General features: G+C 40.0%; 2 protein-coding genes across 5 annotated transcripts in view; both read left to right on the plus strand.

Moving 5' to 3' along the window:
* LOC131469484 (troponin I, fast skeletal muscle-like) lies at positions 1 to 3,968 on the plus strand. 2 transcript variants are annotated; one of them, XM_058644438.1, is made up of 7 exons: positions 1 to 75; positions 1,232 to 1,264; positions 1,404 to 1,440; positions 1,871 to 1,999; positions 2,875 to 2,964; positions 3,048 to 3,221; positions 3,544 to 3,968. In XM_058644438.1, the coding sequence occupies exons 2-7, from the start codon at positions 1,257 to 1,259 to the stop codon at positions 3,619 to 3,621; spliced, it is 516 nt and encodes a 171-aa protein (XP_058500421.1). In that variant the 5' UTR covers positions 1 to 75; positions 1,232 to 1,256; the 3' UTR covers positions 3,622 to 3,968. The 2 variants fall into 2 exon arrangements, with proteins under 2 accessions (XP_058500421.1, XP_058500422.1); XM_058644439.1 differs by lacking the exon at positions 1 to 75 and having other exon boundaries at positions 1,208 to 1,264.
* Positions 3,969 to 12,298: 8,330 nt separating this feature from the next.
* Positions 12,299 to 19,178, plus strand: part of lsp1a (lymphocyte specific protein 1 a) — a 34,845-nt gene continuing 27,965 nt past the window's right edge. Inside the window, exons 1-4 of one of the 3 annotated variants that reach the window (XM_058645783.1) lie at positions 12,299 to 13,557; positions 14,752 to 15,004; positions 16,841 to 16,920; positions 17,560 to 17,756. In XM_058645783.1, coding sequence (XP_058501766.1) covers positions 17,698 to 17,756 — 59 coding nt within the window. In that variant the 5' untranslated portion in view covers positions 12,299 to 13,557; positions 14,752 to 15,004; positions 16,841 to 16,920; positions 17,560 to 17,697. Of the gene's footprint in view, positions 13,558 to 14,751; positions 15,005 to 16,840; positions 16,921 to 17,320; positions 17,757 to 19,178 lie in introns of those variants that run through there. The other 2 variants (XM_058645784.1, XM_058645785.1) reach the window with 2 other exon arrangements.

Genomic DNA, 19,178 nt, shown 5'->3' on the forward strand with positions numbered 1-19,178 from the left:
TTCACTGTCTGTGGCTTTGGCAGTGTCCTCTTTTCTCCCACCAAGTGTGTCTTGTCCTCTTCCTCTTCTCTGCAGGTGAGAAATCGTACTTTTTGTTGTCTTTTTTTTGTTTTTGTTTTTTTCAAATCTCCTCTCTGAGAGCAGCATCTTTTACTTTACCAAATAAACAAACAAAGCAATCCAAAAAAAAATATCTTAGCTGCAGCCTCATGTCAACCAGGCACCATTGCCTTTTAAAAAAAAGACAGGATCTTAGGCTTTTGTTTCTCTACATTTGACCCATCGTGACATCCTGAACTCACTTTCCACATGTTTACAGTGACATCTGACCTTAGCTGACAGACCGAAATTCATTAGACGTGTTCACCTCCAGTGGTGTGTTTTATGAGCCTCGAAGTGTTTGCAGCGCTCAGTGTTAGCGGGCGACTGTCACTCTCAGACAGCTGAAATGCCACTTTGTCACCAGGCCTTAAGAATTCAAAGAGAGGAAAAAAAAAAGTGATTCTAAATTTTTGTGACAATTTCACAAAAGATCATTTTAACAGGTGTCAGTGTGTGACTGTTAAAATTAAATGCCTTAAATGTGTGCCGCTTTTTGGTCTCAGAGAACGTGTTTAAAGCTGTGAGATTTTACTTTGTGTCACAATGGGACAGACTTAATGACACCTGACTGCTTTAATTAACTTGTAATTCAGATGAATATTAAGTAATAAAATGTATAGAATATGTTTGCTGGACATATCTTTTGTTAAGTTATAAAGATTGCAAAGTTGTTCAATTGAAGCTTCTCAAAAGCATTTTTTTAGATTCACAAAAAAAAATCTCTTAAAATGTTTTACTAGTGAACAAATTTAAAACACAGCACCGGATGTGAGCCTCATATTTTACTATAAAAGTAATTTCAAGATAAAAAAAACTGTTTTATCTTTAGCTAATAACATTCCTGTGGATAATTTTCCAAATTAACCCTTCGCCCGATCAGGCCGTAAACTGTTTAGACTCGACACTCGATCCCAAGTTTCCCAGTTTAGTTCAGTTGACGTCGCTGCTCTTCAGCTGTGGCCTCAGATCGCGTTACAGCGCAAATATTCTTGTCCATCCTTCTTCACCATAGCTGTAGAACATGCTGATCTCAGAGAACCCCACACTGCCCTGCTGATATGATCATCTGAGGTCAAAAAGACTGCCACTCTCTCCTCCCCTCAGTGTGTTTCTGTGTTTCTCCGTGCAGGTCGTGAACCACAAATACAGCAAGGATGTCTGAGTAAGTCTGAGCGGCTGAACAGCTTATCCATCACATTTATACAAATGACCTCGATTATTCCTGTGCTAAAAAAGCTTTTAACACCATGAACACAGAATGTAGAATAAACTGACGTGTGACACATCCTGTCTCCAAACAGGAAAAAGATGACATCGAGCCGCAGGCATCACCTGAAGGTAACCCAAACACTTCAAAAACACATTTCTTACGGCCTTGTTGAAAAGATTTTGGGGGATTTTCTGAGCATAGGAGCTTCAAAAATATTAGTGTTGACCAATTTGATCTGCTCTAGATCTACTGGTCAACTAGAGCTAGACTCAACTACTACTACTCATGGTGATACAGCTCTAATGGGCTATAGCACAGATCATCAGAGAAATTAATTGGTAAATGGTCTGTATTTATATAGTACTCCAGTCTTGATAACTCAAAGCTGATTTACACTACAGTTTTGCCATTCACACCCATTCACTCAGCATATTTTCTATCACTTATCATCCATACCCATTTACACGCTGCCCATCGGCATGTAGGGAACCAAACCCATAACCTCCGAGTTACATTACTCACGATCATTTGCACGTGTGTGTGTTCTTTGTCCTGCAGAGTCTGATCCTGCAGATCGCTCAGAACTGGCTCGAGCAGGAGAAGAAAGATGATGTCGCGGCAAAAGAGGCCTACATGGCAGAGCACTGTCCCCCCCCAGACACAAGTGGAGACACGGCCCATCTCATGGTGAGAGGAGCACAAATGTCTTCTGATGAGGAAAAGCATCACTATGAGCTTCAGTTAGAATTTAAGAGCAAGGGATTTTTTATCTGGGGGAGAAGAAGCCTCGTTCATGCAGCTGTGTCTGTGGAAGCAACAAGCTCAAGGTTTTCTGGAGAGTTTTGCTTCTTTTTCCTCAACATTCATTTCATTGATCAGAAGACAAAAAAAACTGAGTTAATGGGTTAACATGATTTAAGCTTCTTTGTTTACGTTTAGATGACAGGTGTTGCAGAGAGTGAAGGGTTTATCGTACAGATGTTCTATCGAACAAAGGAAACTGGTCATTGTTGTGAGGACAACCAGCACTAGACAAATACAGGATGTTAGGCTACTTAAAAACCACAATTTATTTATAAAATAATGCTCCATAATGTCATTTGTAAATTAATGTTCATAAATCTGCTAAGAAATCAGAACAAAACAAAACATACAAATACAAACATCTGAAAATGTCACACTTTCAAGTTTTCTTCATTAATATTGTCTGTACACTATTGTCACTTAAAATTGCTGACTATATTGTGAATTTGTTAAACTTACCTCCCCATAATTACACCAACAAAGCTTAGAAACACAGAGTTGCTGAATGCTAATGAAGTGTTTGATGGAAAGACACTAAAATGTGTTACCCTGAATGTGGAACACTTGCTACGGACAGAGTCTGTCCATCTAGTGGTCTTCAGTTTCGTGTTAAAAATAGATTTTTATTCACATTTACTTTCATGATCATTTTCACTGTGGCATAGATAGTCACAGCGTTTTTTGGCTTGGCTCAGATATGAATCAGACGGCTAAAGATATGTAAACACACTCCAATGAGAACCGTGTTTGTATTTCAGGAAGTCTGCAAGAAGCTCCATGCCCTCATCGACACCCTTGATGAGGAGCGGTACGACGCACACTCCAAGGTGCAGAAGGCCGACAAGGAGGTAAAATTCCCGTGACAGCATCGCAGCACCAGAAACTTCCTCAAGATCAGCAAACTCATCTAGCGACTTGTTTTGTCTCCCAGATTGAAGACCTGAATATCAAAGTGGTGGACCTGAGAGGTGTGAAGAAACCCGCTCTGAAGAAGGTCCGTATGTCTGCTGACTCCATGCTGAAGGCTCTGCTGGGCTCCAAGCACACGGTCAACATGGACCTGAGGGCCAACCTGAAGCAGGTCAAGAAGGAGGTCAAAGAGGAGGTGAGTTCAGTGTGTAAGCAAGTGATGTGTGAGAGGTTTGGATGGAATTATGTTCTTTCACTGTCCACTAACTTATGTCTTTTGGGTGTAGATGGTGTAGATCTATCTATCTATCTATCTATCTATCTATCTATCTATCTATCTGCGATTGGCAGATTGTGGCACTTGTAGCCAAAAACGTAATATTTCAAATTGTCACTTCAACCTCAAAGTGACTGGTGATGATAAGACATTTAGTGAATGTAAAATAATGATTTTAAGAGTTTACTTAGATCTACAGATTACTGTAATAGATTATTTTTTCTTTCCCTTCTATCTGCAGCCTACAGAAGCAGTGGGTGACTGGCGTAAGAACATTGAGGATAAGGCAGACAGGAAGAAGATGTTCGAGACTGCCTAAACACCAAACAATGCCGCTTTTTTGTCATTTCTCTTTGTATGAACTCCACGTGTCTTGTATCTGTTGGTTGACCCAGGTGGCTGTTTTTTCAGTTTTCTTTAAATCACTAAGCAGGTTAGTTTGTCGGAGAGGAAAATTACTCTGAAGGTGTCTGAAGGTTCCTTTTTTTTTTTGCACTTTGTTTTCTCTGGAGGGGAGAGGAGGAGAATGTCGAGAGTTTCTGCAGGTTCACACACCGACACGCGACACCAAGTCTTAAGCTCCACACATTCAGGGAGACATTCTCACAAAATGAAATATGAAATGTGGAATAAACCAGAATAAAGTCAACTGTGGAAGTAAATGAGTATTGTTTGTTTTGTCCTTTTTTTTTGTCTCACCATTTTCACATTCACAATGTTAAGATGAAGCAATACTTACATTATTTTTAATTATTTTAATGTCATGGTTATTTAACACTTTGCCATGATACAAATTAAAATGTCTGTGTTTGTTTTGTATTTAAATTTAGTATTAGTATTCTAAATCATTTTAAAAAGCATTTACATAAGCCAATTATATGTATCCATAATTAATGATATAATATCAACTATGTAATCAGTACCTGCAAATGTATGGTAGTAAACAAAACAACAAGCAAAAACACTCACAAATTATACAGATTTAAATTTGTATAATATATAGTTTTTGCTTGTTGTTTTGATATAGATATATAGGTTTAGCCCATATCTCCACTTTTTGATGCAAAAAGGAAATCAATTGTCAATTAAAGCTGCAAGCAGCATTGTGCAGGCCCTCGCAGTCGCCATCCTGCCAGTATGTGGCGCTATTTCCTTGACTTAGTTTTCACATACTGATGTTTTCTGGACAGGTCTCTTATCTCATGTATGATGTTTCGAGCAGATCGGTCAATGTACAGCAACGTTACAGGCCACTTCCTGTTAAATAGCGAAAGGGCAATGGTTGCCATAGCTACGCACTTTTGAATATGCAAGACCCCCAATTTTCGTCGCCTAAAAAATGTGATCCCTCAGAAATAAGAACTCCAATACGTCCTTGCACCGTTGTGTGAGTGCTCGGGTCCTAATAAGCAGAAATGATATCTCACTCAATCAACTGATGGTTCGTCACATTCAGCCTATTAAAAAGGTAATGTACACTATTTAAATGCCTTTTTTTTCACAAACACATCCATCTTGAAACTGTATTGATAGGATTATAGGATTAAGGATCCTCAGTAAAAAAGAACCCACATACCTGCAGAATTAGGGCCGTTCTCCAACATGTTTCCTGATTCGTTAAACATCACTCAGGAGCAGGTGATGAACCCAAGCTTCTACAGCTCAGACAGAGCTCTAGCTGACTCATACAGCTGGAGCCTGGATTTTGTGACACGACTCTCATTCGACTCATGGTGATAAACAAATGTTTGACCGGAAAATAAAAACTCTTGCAAATTGTTGTTCTGATTTTCAGGAAACCAGAGACTCTTCCACAAACTGGGATTAAATCCCTATATCAGCAGCAGCAGCAGCAGCAGCAGCACTTAAGGTGACACAGTATAACTTGACTTTCTTTGTTGGTCTACTTAACAGGAGATAACTGACATAATGTGACAGTGGCTGTTTAGTTTTCTTGTTTAAGTGTTTTCAATGTGACTTTTTTGATAACATATTAAAATAATATTTGTGAATTACCCATATAACTATTCTTGTACAAACACATATTCATTTTTTAAAAGTATGGGATCTAAAGTTGAGAGGACCTGAATGTGCGCGGGCCACAATCATGAAGCTAAAGAATTCTTCTTCAGTTCTTCTTCTTCTGAAAACAAACAGTTTTACCAACATCATCATCCATACAGACCAGCTCCCATCACAGAGCTGATTACTATCACTTCCTAAACCCATTAAGTGCCTGTTAATTCTTCATTGATTCACTGCTGGTTTTCGGGTGACACACACACACGCAGACATGCCCTCACACTCCTTGTATGGTGCGCTGAGCTGCTCCTCTGGTCTGCTGTGGACCCCGAGGCACTGGGCCCTCTAGAGTTTCCTCTGCAGCTAACTTTGTCCTCTCAGACTCCATGGGAATGCGAAGAGATGCCCCCACCGAGTTATATTTGAATCATGTGACTTCACCAAGGCTCCCACTAAAAAAAAAACAGGGTGTGAAGGAATTCACAGTCTTGAGCAGACTGACTGGTATTTTACACAGACAAAACAACCGTTTGATTTGTTTTTCCTCTCCTGTTGCATTCAGGTGCAGTTTTCCACAGTTCATTTGCCTCCAGCCTTGGACACAAACCAGTAAACAAGACATTCACGCTTGACCGTACATTTGCCTGTAACTTAGTGCTGCTGGCCAAATCATCATAAAAACAACCAGCTGCTCAGCACAACATGTTAAAGTGAGTGTCATACTAAAGAAGAGAAAAGGGAAGGCACAGGGGAACATCTGCTGAAATTAAGCAAAAGGCAAAACACAACATTAACATTAAAATGTGCTCGTATAAAACACATTAACCAGAGCTTTAAACTTGTTCAGTGTTAATGTTTATGACTTTACAACATATCACAGAGCAAACAATGTCTGTTGTTTTGCTCTTTTCATTTAGGCCAAAAGCATTGTTCACCTTTTTATTTTTATTATTATTTGCATTAGTTAGATTCCAGAGAGGACCCATGATGTATATCTAATAAAGTGACTGGTGTGTATTTCTGCCGTTGAAGCTGATCTGCGTCAGGGTTCAACTTCTTTTTGGTTCAGCATTCCTTGCTTGTCACAGGTGGTTGTTTGAGTTACTGTTGTGACTTTACTGTTTCTATCGTTTAGAACCAGTCTGATCATTTCCCCCAGACCCTCTGACATCAGTCGAAGGCACTCTCTGTTGCTCATTTCAGGACATTCTCTGTAAAGATATGGCTGTGTGTAAATATGCCACTAGAGAAGCTCAGACCACAGAACACATCTGGCACCAACAGCCATGCCACGTTCAGTCACTTAGATCATTTTTTCTTTCTGCTCTAAAGGCCCAAATGCATTTAATTGCTGCCATGTGATTGGTTAATTTGATATTTTCATTTAAATTACGCAGCGGAACATGTTTTAAGTGGCTAATAAGCAAACTTCTAAAAACTTTTTATTGGCTAGAGCTCCACTGTGTTCGCCAGCTTTATCAGGAAATAGACGGCGTAATAGACGGAGGTTTACTAAAGCTGCTTTAAATGAAAACAGCTGCTGCTGAAAAGAAAATATAGTGTAAACGTCATGGGTTAGATGACTAAAGCAAGGAGCTACATGCATGAAAGAGGCCGATTAAAACATTGATTAGTGCAGCTTTAAATCCCAAATTCTACGACTGTTTTAATAATAGCTTTGATGATTATCCGTTGTGCAGCTGGTGTGTGTGATGCTGACGTTACGTTGATGATGTCATGGCGTCCTAAGGTGTCCTGCTCTAACTTCAGCACATGTTGGAGCAGCTGCCAGCGCTCACAGAGGAATGTTTAACCAATTAAGCCCTAAGCCTATTTTTTAGGATATACTCAAATAAAATAAGTATATCTCTGCAACCACAAGGTCTATTTTAATACTTTTGGTGTCATAGTAAAGGAAAAAACTGTGGGATTTGTTAAGATGTGTAAATATCAGTGTAAGTGTTATTGGTAAAGAGTAAATGAAGATGGCACAGAAAAAAAATGAAAATAATTCAGCTTCGCCTGAAAAAAAATATATAATAATGATGAATATCTCTCTGGAATGATGGAGAATCAGCTCTAAACTCACTCAAATCAAGTACAATCTGTGAAAATAATCTCTGCAAAGTTTGACTTTGATCAAGTGAAGCAAAATTAGAGAGATTTTAGTGCAAAAATTCCAGGACTCATTTGGCACATTTTGGAAACATCTGTGCCATTTGTATCTAAACCATGTATTAAACTACTTTCTTCACCTTCATATAACTAGTAATGTTCAATAAAACTATTTATGGCATTGTTTTAAAGTTCCTGCAAAAGTTTAATATGTTTTCCATTTGAAAAACAAACAGCAGATGGGTCCATTGAGACTTATCTCTCTTTTCTGGCCTGTATCTCAGCGAGGGAATGGTCTAAATGAATGGACGACATCTCATTGGCTTTCTTACAGCCAATAGAAGGATGCTGTCGTCTCCGAATTTTGATTGACAGTTTTGTTAGCCAATGAGAAGCAACAGAGACGCGCCTGGCTGCTGCCTTAGGATAGGGTAATGCTTCTCAAAACGTGATGATGTCACCTGGAGACGCCCAGAAGCGTTTGAATGTAACAGAGGGAGTCGGTTTAACCGGGGAGCGCTTTGTTTGCGGTGAAAGATACATTTTTCATGGAGAAACATCAAAGGTAAGAGCAGTTTTACACTTTCTGTTGTCTGTATTCTTTGGCCTATACTGCTTTGACATACACTGTTGGAAACAGCAGAGTCTCAGCTCTCATTTGGTTTCATCTTGTTTTGGACAAGATGGCGGAGTGTCAGATCCAGAAATGCGCAATAAATTTTGATGCAGCGGTACTTACAAAGTTTGATGCGTAGGTGTTATTTGCGATGTGTTTGTCACATTTAAAATTGACAGCCTTGTAGCCCAGATTTCGCTGAAAAATTTGATGCCTAGCTTCAAAATTCACTTTTTTCGCGATCTTTATTGAAAATAGGCTGCACAGACTCCGTCAGAGTCCTCCAATTGGGGGACCATCAGGCGACTCAGTGAGCGACTGTCATTAAAAACTTGACCAGTAATGTTTTTTGGTTTTTTTCTGGCATCATTTTAACTTTAACTTTAAACTAAGGGGAAGTCCTGTCTGAGGTTCCTGCCCTGCTCTTCAGGATCTGCTAGTTTTTATTCATGCTGTTTAATCGTGTCCTAGTTCATTAGTAAAGAGAAACTCTTTAAACTGTAAACTATCATGTACACAATAAAGACATGGTCATGTATGGTTGTGTTTCCCAGTAACTTCAACAGGTACACAACAATCTATTGTAAAGAAGGTTTAATATTTCTATCAGTTATTTAAGAAAGTGAAAACTGTATGTGTAGGAAAGTCTACTGTTTTTCTGTTGTATTATTTATCTAGCCCATTTACACCTTTGACTTTCGTTTTAGTTTGTCCTAGTATGCTTTCCATACCTATGTGACGTCATATTCTCTTAACGAGGAGGTCCGTTGATTCAGAGGTGTGGTGAAACTATGGTGGATACCAGCCGTGTGCGTTCATGCAGAAACGTGAGTTTACCTGCCTTGTTGGACAGTGAATACTGTCATTATAAGTCAATGGTCTTTTTTTCTTGCTGTTTGGCTGTTGTATTTTCGCTAGTTTAACTGTGTTGATCCAGAAATGCATGTTTTGTTTCACTCGCGGTTAAATGCCGTCTGGTCGTCTCGAGTACTGCAGTGATTTATTTTGTCCGCTAGATGGCGACATGGACCATAAAATACTGTGTTTTGGTAAGTTACTCAGGGATGATGTGTTTTGAGTTATTGTAATGCTGTTCAAGCCAGTTAAACTGGTGATTTACCTAGGATGTTTAAGTCTAACTTCATTTGTATATTTTTGGTGATTATTTAAGATTAATAATTATATGCCGTTAATGTTATTAGTAGATTATGATCACTGGATACTACAATATATAATTCTTTTCTTTTTCATTTACTGTAGGACCACACATACACCCATACATGTCCACTGACCCACCTGTAACTCCAACAATTGATCATTAAAGAACGTTAAGGAACCTGTGTTGCTGGGTTGATTGGTCAGCCAATAGCCTGACCTGAAAATGATAAGCCTTGGACTCATAAAAACATTTCTTGTCATGATTATCCTGACCAAAAATAAACTTGTTTAGAGATATTATCTTAATAATTGTAAAAAATCAGCTTGACACTGTGAAAATGGCTCTAAAACACAATGAAATCTTGTTACATTTTTAGAAATTTAAGAAACAAAAAGGTTATCCATAAACAGATGGTACTGCCTGAGGAAAATGCTGAGAAGATGAGAAAAGCGTGTTTTTTGGATAAAAACTAAATAATACACGTAACCAACATAACTCCCTGGTAACTGATATGTATTATATATTATGTTGAATTGAAGCTGCCAACATTTCTCTGCCATAAGTCAGGCTGAATAATGTGGGGGGGGGGGGGGGGGAGAGAAGAATATAGTATAAAAGAAGTGTTGTTCAGAGGTGAAACTGCTTCTCAATCAGCAAATGTTCATCAAGCTGGACAAAAAGACCAAATGAAGAGGACACAATGACTCTCAAACGTCCACCTAACAAGAAAACATGTCTGTACCAAGTTTCTGTTAGAGAGAGACATTTTGTGCCCAGAGCTGAAACCAATTGTTGCCTAAAACAGATAAAGCTCTTGATCGTCTTCTGTTCTGATGTGAATGAAGGGTCAGGTCAGTAGGGGGCATGTTTGTCCTGTTTTTCAGTAACACTCCACACCAGCCTGAGATATCACCAAGTTTACTACACATCCCACAGAGAATAAAAATGGTTTATTAGTTTAATTTACTGTACGCATTAATGCATATTGATGAATGACAATATGGCTGAGGATCTCATCATGCTATATCCACTATACACCGCTGAAAGAGAGCATTTGCCTAATCAAGGCGGTTATGACGACATAAAGTAGTCAAATTCAGACCCTGGTGAGACCAACGAGCATTCTGGTGAACTTTCCCGAGAGATTTTACGACCATTCGAGCACACATTCTGTAGCTATGCAAACCAACTGTTTCATCAGGCGTCTACGGGGGCTCATGTCACACAAATCTCTCAGGTGAAGAAAGCAGATGTGGCGGTCCTGGGGTGTTTCAGTTACATATTAATCTGTGGTTGTGAGGCCAGTTGGAGGCTGTGGAATGAACATTTTAGTTTATAGGTGGACATTCTTGTAGTGAGCATAGCTGGTAGCATCCGTGGCATTGTTCCTTTTATTTCACCAGTCCAATTGCAATTATCACGCTGTTGAGTCAGATTTTAACCACGTTGTAAACTAAATCTTGTGATAAATAAGCGTTTTGCATGCACAGAAGAAAGCTTGATTTTCCAACTCATGAAAATGACCGTGAAAATACGAGTGTGTGCACTGTAATCAGAAATGATGTCTCTCAACAGACTTCATGACTACAACCCAAGCAGCTCCTTCTCAGTGACCCAGGCTGTAAAGTCTTTTGGTGTCATCGTGTCCAGCCTGCTGGAGGTCATCGTAAAAGTACAACGAGTGCTGTTAAATTTAGTGCCTGCTCAAAATCTCATTAACTTTCACCACGTTTTTCCCGACTCCCACATGGTTTCACTTTGACGACACTAGAGCTCACAGACTGAAGGAATCCGAACTCTTTTTCCTCTACACCACCTCGTGCATGCCTGTTGTCATCTCTGTATGGTGATTTATTCTTCTTTTCTTTAATCCAGCTGTCCACTGTGCACTGAGCACAGATTCTTGTTACTGAGAACTAGAATACACAGTTCCTATATGTTGTAGTGTATCAGTGAGACAGAACACAGAACCAGGCTGATTTGACTTCAAACTGCACTGTCTCCCTCCCAAGATCTGCAGCTTCAAACTAAAATATATAAATTCAAACCATGTAGACATAGCTGGATTAAAGGTTTGGGGCAAATATGCTATGCTTTATCTTCTTCTTCTTTTGGCTTCTCCCTGTAAGGGTTGCCACGGCAGATGGTCTGCCTCCATCTTGCCCTCTATCCCTCGTCTCCTCTTCTGTTACACCGACCGTCCTCGTGTCCTCAGTCTCAACAGCCTGCTCTGTGGTCGAGCATGAACCAGTGCTGGCAAAAAGTATAGACTTTGGTCAAGCTAAAAAAAAAAAAAAAAAAACATGTTGATGTTTGAGTCACAAACCTTGAACTTTGAACATCTAACTGTGTCTTTGTGCTTTCAAACTGAGTGAAACAGCATTTCGTGGCTCAGATATTTTCAGGCCAAGCTTGTTTTTTGAGGGTTTTTTTTGCCTCCTTTAACGGTGTTGGTTGTTGAAAATTAAAATTTTAAATATTCAAATGAGTAAACATGCATATAGCTGGGACTGCTTACAAGCAAATAAGAACTAACAAATGAGTGGACAGTGGGCCTTACAAAGTATAAAGCTGAGCTTATCTTGCATTTCCTACATGGGACTTCAAGAGTATTTCTGCAGGTCAAGAAAGTGAACGACAGGACTGTTTGAGTATAACCCTTTAACACCTAACCCTTTTGCTTATTTTAACCATACAATGACCAGAAAATGTCCTGTAACTAAGTGCTTTTGCCCATTTCTCCAGAATAACTTTCAGTATCAGGCAGTTATTTACAATTTACTGCATGTTAGAAGTGTATTAACAATTTGAAATGAAGAAAAACAAAAACTTTTTATTTAAAATTACAATTTTTGAACAGTTTAACATATTTACAATAATCTACATTATATATTTACAATAAGTATTTTTTGATTACATTGGCTCTCATATTCACATATTGTGATGACATACTTCCAAGTTCAAAGCGACATGATGATGTCACTGGCAAGATCAAAGCAATTTGTTGATGTCACCACTTAGTATCTTGGCAAGTCAGCATGTCTGTGGCAAAAGTCTATACTCATGACATCAACAGGCAGCACAGGTACCCCCCGCTACACCGGTCATACACAGGCCTCCACCTCCAAATTGAGCATGAGACAAAAAGCCACGACCCAAAAGGGTGGCGTCTCCCACACCAAAGCCCCCACGTCTAAAAAAAGACCAACACCACAAGACCAGGAGTTTGTCCGAGTCATCACCACAACCAGCAAAGACACAATAATTCACAACCTCAGGATTCCCAAGGGTCCTCCACCGTCTGAGATTCTTCCAACTCGAGAGGATCTAATTCAAGCTGAAGAGTCCATGAAGTTGCACAAGCTGGAGGCGACGCGGCGTTGTGAAACGAGCTGTGCTGACGCTGCAAAAATAGCCCAGAAAGTTCGACAGCGCACATTAGGTCGGGCCCATCACTTGATGATGGAACAGGAGTATGATATCAGAAACCTCAACAGCCTCATTATTGGAGCTAAGTATGACGCCCTCAATGAGGCCAAGATGAAGGAGAATAAAGAGCTCCGGGACAAATTTATTAAAGAGGAGAAGGATCTGGAAGATATGGACAATTTGACCATTAAAAGGTATTGGGAGGCCATTGAGGACAGAGAGAGGAGACAGCGACAGTTTCGAATTGACAGACGGATGCGCATCATTGAGCAGATCGAGCAAAACCTGGAAGTGAAGAGACGTGAGAATGAGACGAAAATGTTGGAGGGGGAACAAATCCGACAGGAAAATGAGAGGAGGCGACAGCAAATAATCTTGGACAAGAAGAGGAAGCGAGTCGACGACCTGCGTATGCACGCGGAAAACATGCAAATCAATGAGATCATCATGAGCAAGGACAAGAGGAGAAAGGAGGAGTTGCTGGCTGACATGATACACATGGAGCACGTTAGAAGAAACATAGAGAAGGCAGACAGGTATGACGAAGAACAGAGGCAGATCAGGGTAGAGAAAGACAGGCTTTTTAACGAGGGCCTCGAACAATCGGTGAAGGAACGTAAGCTCTTCTTCAAAGCCAAGAAGGAAGAGGAGGATATAGAGAAAAACTGGCGGGATTATTACCAAACGCAGAGAACGTTGCACGTTTCTGACTATACAAAGAACAAGCTTGATCAACTGAAGGTTTCGGGGCTCCCTGAAATATACTACCATAATGTGGAAAGAGGTTCAGGGGTCAGTTCCCAAAATGAACAGACACACAGCAATACAGACACGATAGGGCAAGCGCGCATGCCCCGCATCCAAAAAATGAAAACAGCCCAGTGCTGGTCGTACATTTAAGCATGAGGTCAAAGGTAAGCTGGCTCGGTTTTAGCTGACTCTATCAGGACTCTCACATGTTGTGATCTGAACGTGTGTTTCTGAAGTGTACAGGTGTGGGTTTTAGCATTGTTCAAACATGAAAGATGATATTTAGACACTTGCCACTAGATACGGTCATAGCCCAAGATCTACTCCTCAGTCTATATGACATGTTTATAATATACTCTCAACCTAGTTGACTTTAAAACATAAATAGCTTGGAAACCAGTTTCCTCAAACCGTTTTAGTTTTTTTACACAAGGTAAAACTAAACCGGTTCAGCTGTATAAACATAGAGCCTAAACGCTGTAGTGTGTAACTTTTAAATATAAAAACATTGTCTACCACACTCATCAAATCATCAAATGATACTGACTGATAATGACTATCTCTGCGTTTCTCAGTTACAGCATTGTTTTGTTTCCTTGTCGCCTGCGGCATTCCCGTGCTGCTCACTGACCTACGCACTTTATGTCATGACTGATGAAGGAAAAGGCACAGCAACTACATAGCATTAGTGAAGCAAGAAGGCTGCGTACACTTGGACTATGGCTGGAAACGGCAAGAAGCGCCCATAAAAAGTTTCAGAAGTGGATTCTACTGCTAAATAAGGATATCTTTGGATGCTCAGTAGGGCTGCGCATTTGTATTTTAATATAGCTTATTCACAATTTTAGCTTCTCACGAACGTCATGTTCAATGTTGAAATGCATACTCTACAATAGAACATAAACAAATCCAATCACAATTGCACAGAAGAGTGAGAGTGTGGGTTGGGGGGAGAGAAAAGTAGGTGTTTTGGTTAAAGCTCAGTAGTCCACATGGGTGATAGAAGCTCCGTATTTCCCCAAAATCATAATTGTACAGTATTATAGTAACAACAAAATTATGAATAAAGCTTATAGCAACTTAAAAATACTTAAATATGGACATTTTACTGTCGCCTAAAAGTTTGTAAACCACATCCTGCTGCAATTGACTCTTGACAAAGCAGAGAAATAATGGCATCAATAGCAACCAGCAGAATGGTGAGTGTGTAGAGTAACATGTATTATTTTTTCAAACCTGTGTGCACAAATTCAGCAAGGACAATTTGGCAGGAGAGAAAAAAATAAGCAAAAAAACATCCTAAATTGTACAGAAGAGGACTCAAATATATCCCCCTGTTTTTACTTTGTATTTTTCAGGAGTGCATGGCAGTCCTGGTCTTACCAAGATTCGTATTCTGATCCGAGAGGGAACGGTGTCACGACATACCTGGTTAAGTATATCAACACATTATGCATGGGCTTTGTTTTTCATCTCACGTTTCATCTCTCATCACACTTTTCTCCTTCAAAGACGATCGAGCCATCTGATATTCTGACACTGGTGGACACTGATGGGGAAAGGGTTTCCTTGATGACAACCGCACAGACCTCTACAAAGCAGGATAGATATGTAAGTAATCCTACGCCTTGGCTACACTCAATCAGTTTCTACAAATACATTTATACAATAGGTACTTACAAATATCTATTTGTTCTTTGTCAAATTTGCTTTTTAGTTTTGTTTCGCATAGAAACTGGCCTCACATGAGTCCTTGTTTGGCATATCTACAGAAGATTGGGCTTTTTGACATTAGCCAATATCTCCATTTCAGAGTTTTGAATTTTTCTAAAACTGTTCATCCACACATTGACAGCTTGTCAATTTCAGTTCCTCATTTCTCTGGATGTAAAAGTGACCTTGAGCAAGAATGATCACAAATCACCCCTGATGTGTGGATTGATTGGTTGCAAAGCTGTGGAAAAACAGTGATTATTTCAAGGGTTCTCTTTTGGACCTTTGAAGGGGAGACCATCTGTAGAAATTATGGATGCACTACTGTACCTGATACCACTTTACGTAGCTTCAAGTGAGCTGAGCTGGTGTGCTGCAATGTCAGCAGTTTGGAAAGACTTTAAGATAAGCTATGACGATAAAACTAGAGCAGACTGCAACCTGTGCTCTGCTAACATGATGTATGGCAAAGGATTTAATCATTTGGTGTTCCATTACAAACCAGGCTGTCTTCTAAGTTGTTTCATATTTCTTGATGTAAATACCTGGAAATAAAAGTTTAAATAATCTCTTGTCTTATATTCTTCATCTTTTGCCGTCAAACCCAGATGTTTTGAGTTTACAGCAAAAATCAAGGAATTGGTCTCACGCTCCCAAGTTATTTTTTGCAAAAATATTATAATATTAAATACTCTGTATCAGCAAGTACCAAGTCAGAAAAAAAGTGGTATCAGTAAATCCCGAGTAGAAATGTAAATAAATGTAAAAAAAAAAGAAATAAATGCTGAATTTATTTATTTACAGTATTTACAGTGTCTGTGTTAGTTTATGGGAGAATTTAGAGAATTTAGACTTAAAGACACAAACTGTTGTGATAAAAATACAATTTTGATAACAGTTCACTTTTTATAGGAGGAATAGTTATTATTGCGTGTTATCCAGCCTTTGCACTTTTAGTGTTGTTGGTTTAAGACCATCAAAGTGTCAAGGTTGTGCTCAGGTCAGCTTGTGTTTGTTGCAAACGGTAGCTCTGTTTCATGAGTTTGGAAGGGGAGGGGGGCGGTACTCACTTCCCGGAGTGCCCTTTTGTTTGACGTGCCACCGAGCAAGACTTATTTGAGAGGGTTGCCATAGTAACGGCAGTGCATTGAATATGTGAGCATGAGGGCTTTGGTACGCAGACGCCCAGTTTGTTTCTGAACGCGTGAAGGGCAAGTTCAGCCAGGCTGGATAAGCCAATCACAGGTGGTGTGATGGTGGTGTCGACTGTTTTACAAGAGAATAAAGTAAACCAGTTTTCACGCGCAGTACTGTAGGAGACGTATATGAAGTGGATGTTTCCAACGAAATCAGATGTGAATCGATAGGAAGAGGGAAATCTTCCAGCCACGGTTACATTTTATAATCATAATAATTCCTTGGTCTTCTGTTAAAGGTTTTTAGTCAGTATTTGGCATTAAAACTATGTGGAAAGTATAGTGAGCCAGACACTACAGGTTACTCTACAATAACTGAAACTTCACGACACAAAGCTGCTACCCAAAGAAGCACTTTGTTGTGGGAAAAGATCAGTTTACAAAGCTATTCAAACTTCAGTTCCTGAAGTAAGCCTAATGGAGAGATAACCTTAAGACAACATACATACTGTATATTATTTGTATGATTGTTATTATGGAAACCTTTTGTTAAGTGGCTAATATCTGTTTTGTTGTTTTCTGATGTCCCCACTGGCAGCCCAGCTTTCACTGAGTGTGCACCTGCCAGTCCGCGCTGCTTCTCAGCACACAGAGCCACAAAGACGCCAACATAGATGTGTAAGTACGTGATACAAACTTAAACTTGGCGTGGTTGAAGTGTGTGATGTTGTTTCATTAATTCTAATGTCACCGCTGTTTTTCTCCTGGTGTTTTCGTCTAATGTGCTGCTTTGGCAGTCACTGGGTAGGAGGTGGTGATGTTTTTTTTTCTTGTGTTCCTTTGTGTGTGTGTTTGTGGGGGGGGGGGGTTATCGTCTTCTATGCCCCCCCCTTAGGAAAGACCATGTGACGCAGTGCAGCAGAGAAAGGGAGAGAGGCAGTGGAGGAAAAAAAACAGACAAGAGAGAGAGATGTTGGGCCCTGCTGCTCTGAGCTCCTCAATGAAAACCACATGTACGACAGAGAGGGAGAGGCCCGTGTGTGTGTGAGAGAGAGAGAGAGAGAGGAAAAAAAGTGAGAGAGAGAGTGAGTGAGGGGAGTGGAAAGTGGGAGTGCTAATGACTGAAAAACCCAGCCTCCAAGAGACAGAGGAGGGAGTCACTGTGAGCACCCTGACATTCCCCACAAACATTGCAGGGGAGAGAACCCAGTGTTTGATATACAGCTGTGTGTAAGTGTATCTGTGTGTTTGTGCACTAAACTCTCTCTCACACACACACACACACACACACACACATTATCTGAGTGTTTGGTACAGCTGCAGGACAGAGAGCTGCCCCTCCAGTGTTGAGAAGAAGACGAGAAGGACAACAACTGCCCTCAGAAGCTGCTGTGGTCTGTTTCTGTACCCAAGAGGAGAAGAATTAGAAGAAGTGGAGGAAGAAAAGAGGCCAACATGTCCAACACTCTGCTGAGGAGAAACTCTAGCAAACAGGGTCTGCAGAACCTGATGAGGTATGTGGCTGATTCTCCCACTCTCTTCTCTCTCTGTGTGTGTGTGTGTGTGTGTGTGTTTCAGTGTTACACAAACAAAGAAGAAGAAGCAGGCATGGTTAATATTTAAATTCAACAAACATTTAAACACATGCTTTCTCTCTCCCTGTCTCACACACACACAGATGTAGAATGGTTTGAGATCAGTGAAGATATTTCAGTCTTTGTGGCTCAGAGGAGAAATAAAGAAAGTTGTGAGGAGAAAAAGATAAAGAGGATTGTTTTCATTTTTTAAGCATGTGTGTGTCTAAATGAGAACAGTGGGATTAACTGGCAGTGTGTTGTGTTCGGGAGGGGGAAGATTAAGGTTTTTTGTTTTTTTTTAAATCAACTTACTTACAACTTACCTTTCACACACACACACACACACAAACTAACAAACAAAAGTTGCTGAATTATAATTTTGTGTCAGGCAATGTGAACCCTGGGATGAGTCCGGCTGCATGAGACTGCTCCGTTTCACAGAGAGGGGAAGCACTGTTGGTGACCTGTGACAGAGGGTGAAAGGCCACCTCAGTCAGTCCTTTGTGTTTCGGGTGCCTGCGGGTGACAACACGTCCTGTCTTCCAGGGGAGAAACGCGCATGTTTTTCATCCTGTCTCAGGTTTCCAGTGTGACTTCCCTGTGGTTTTGTTATGGAGAGATAACAGCTTATTCTGCTGCATACTCAGCCTGTGGGTTGCAGGTTTTTGGCCTTTTGAGATGGTGACTGTGTCAGTTTAAAGATAATGGTGTCATAAATCCTGCCTCTGACTTGGAGAGACATGCAGACTCTATGTTGGACCTCGTCCAGCTGTCTGACACACTGTGGGTGATGAGGTGACTTCTCCTCTCCATCTTTACTGCTTGAGTCTCACTTATTGGTCTAAACCCAGAGTGCATCAAATGTACATATATCTATAACTTAAGCCTGTACTAATCCACAATATTTCACAGGAAAATACTTTTATTTTGGAGCTATGTTACAGCTTACTCAGCTTATAAATTACTTTTCCACACAATTTAAATTCACAGTTCAAGACCAGGTCAAGGCCTGAAGGTTGTGGTGTGTTTTTATTGACATCAGCTGTGTTTTAATGCTGTGACATGGAATATTTCTTATGGTTAGGTTATTTTCACACAGTGAGTACCTTAACACAGAAGGATGGACCGTTACAGATATGTCAGTCTGAAAACCTCTGAGAAACAGTTGGAATGTAAATATCCAACTTTATGTTGTGAAAAGGAGACACATTTATGCTCCTTTTTAAATAAAAATAGGTATCACTTTTCCATTCTGTTTTTCTCACCCTCTCAGTGAAACCAAAATGTCACCACATGATTTTGCACAAAGAGCTGATACACGATTGTGTCATTATTTGCCCTGTGAGCCTGGTCTGTGTG

Source organism: Solea solea, chromosome 12 (genome assembly GCF_958295425.1).
Source record: "Solea solea chromosome 12, fSolSol10.1, whole genome shotgun sequence".
Lineage (NCBI taxonomy): Eukaryota > Metazoa > Chordata > Actinopteri > Pleuronectiformes > Soleidae > Solea > Solea solea.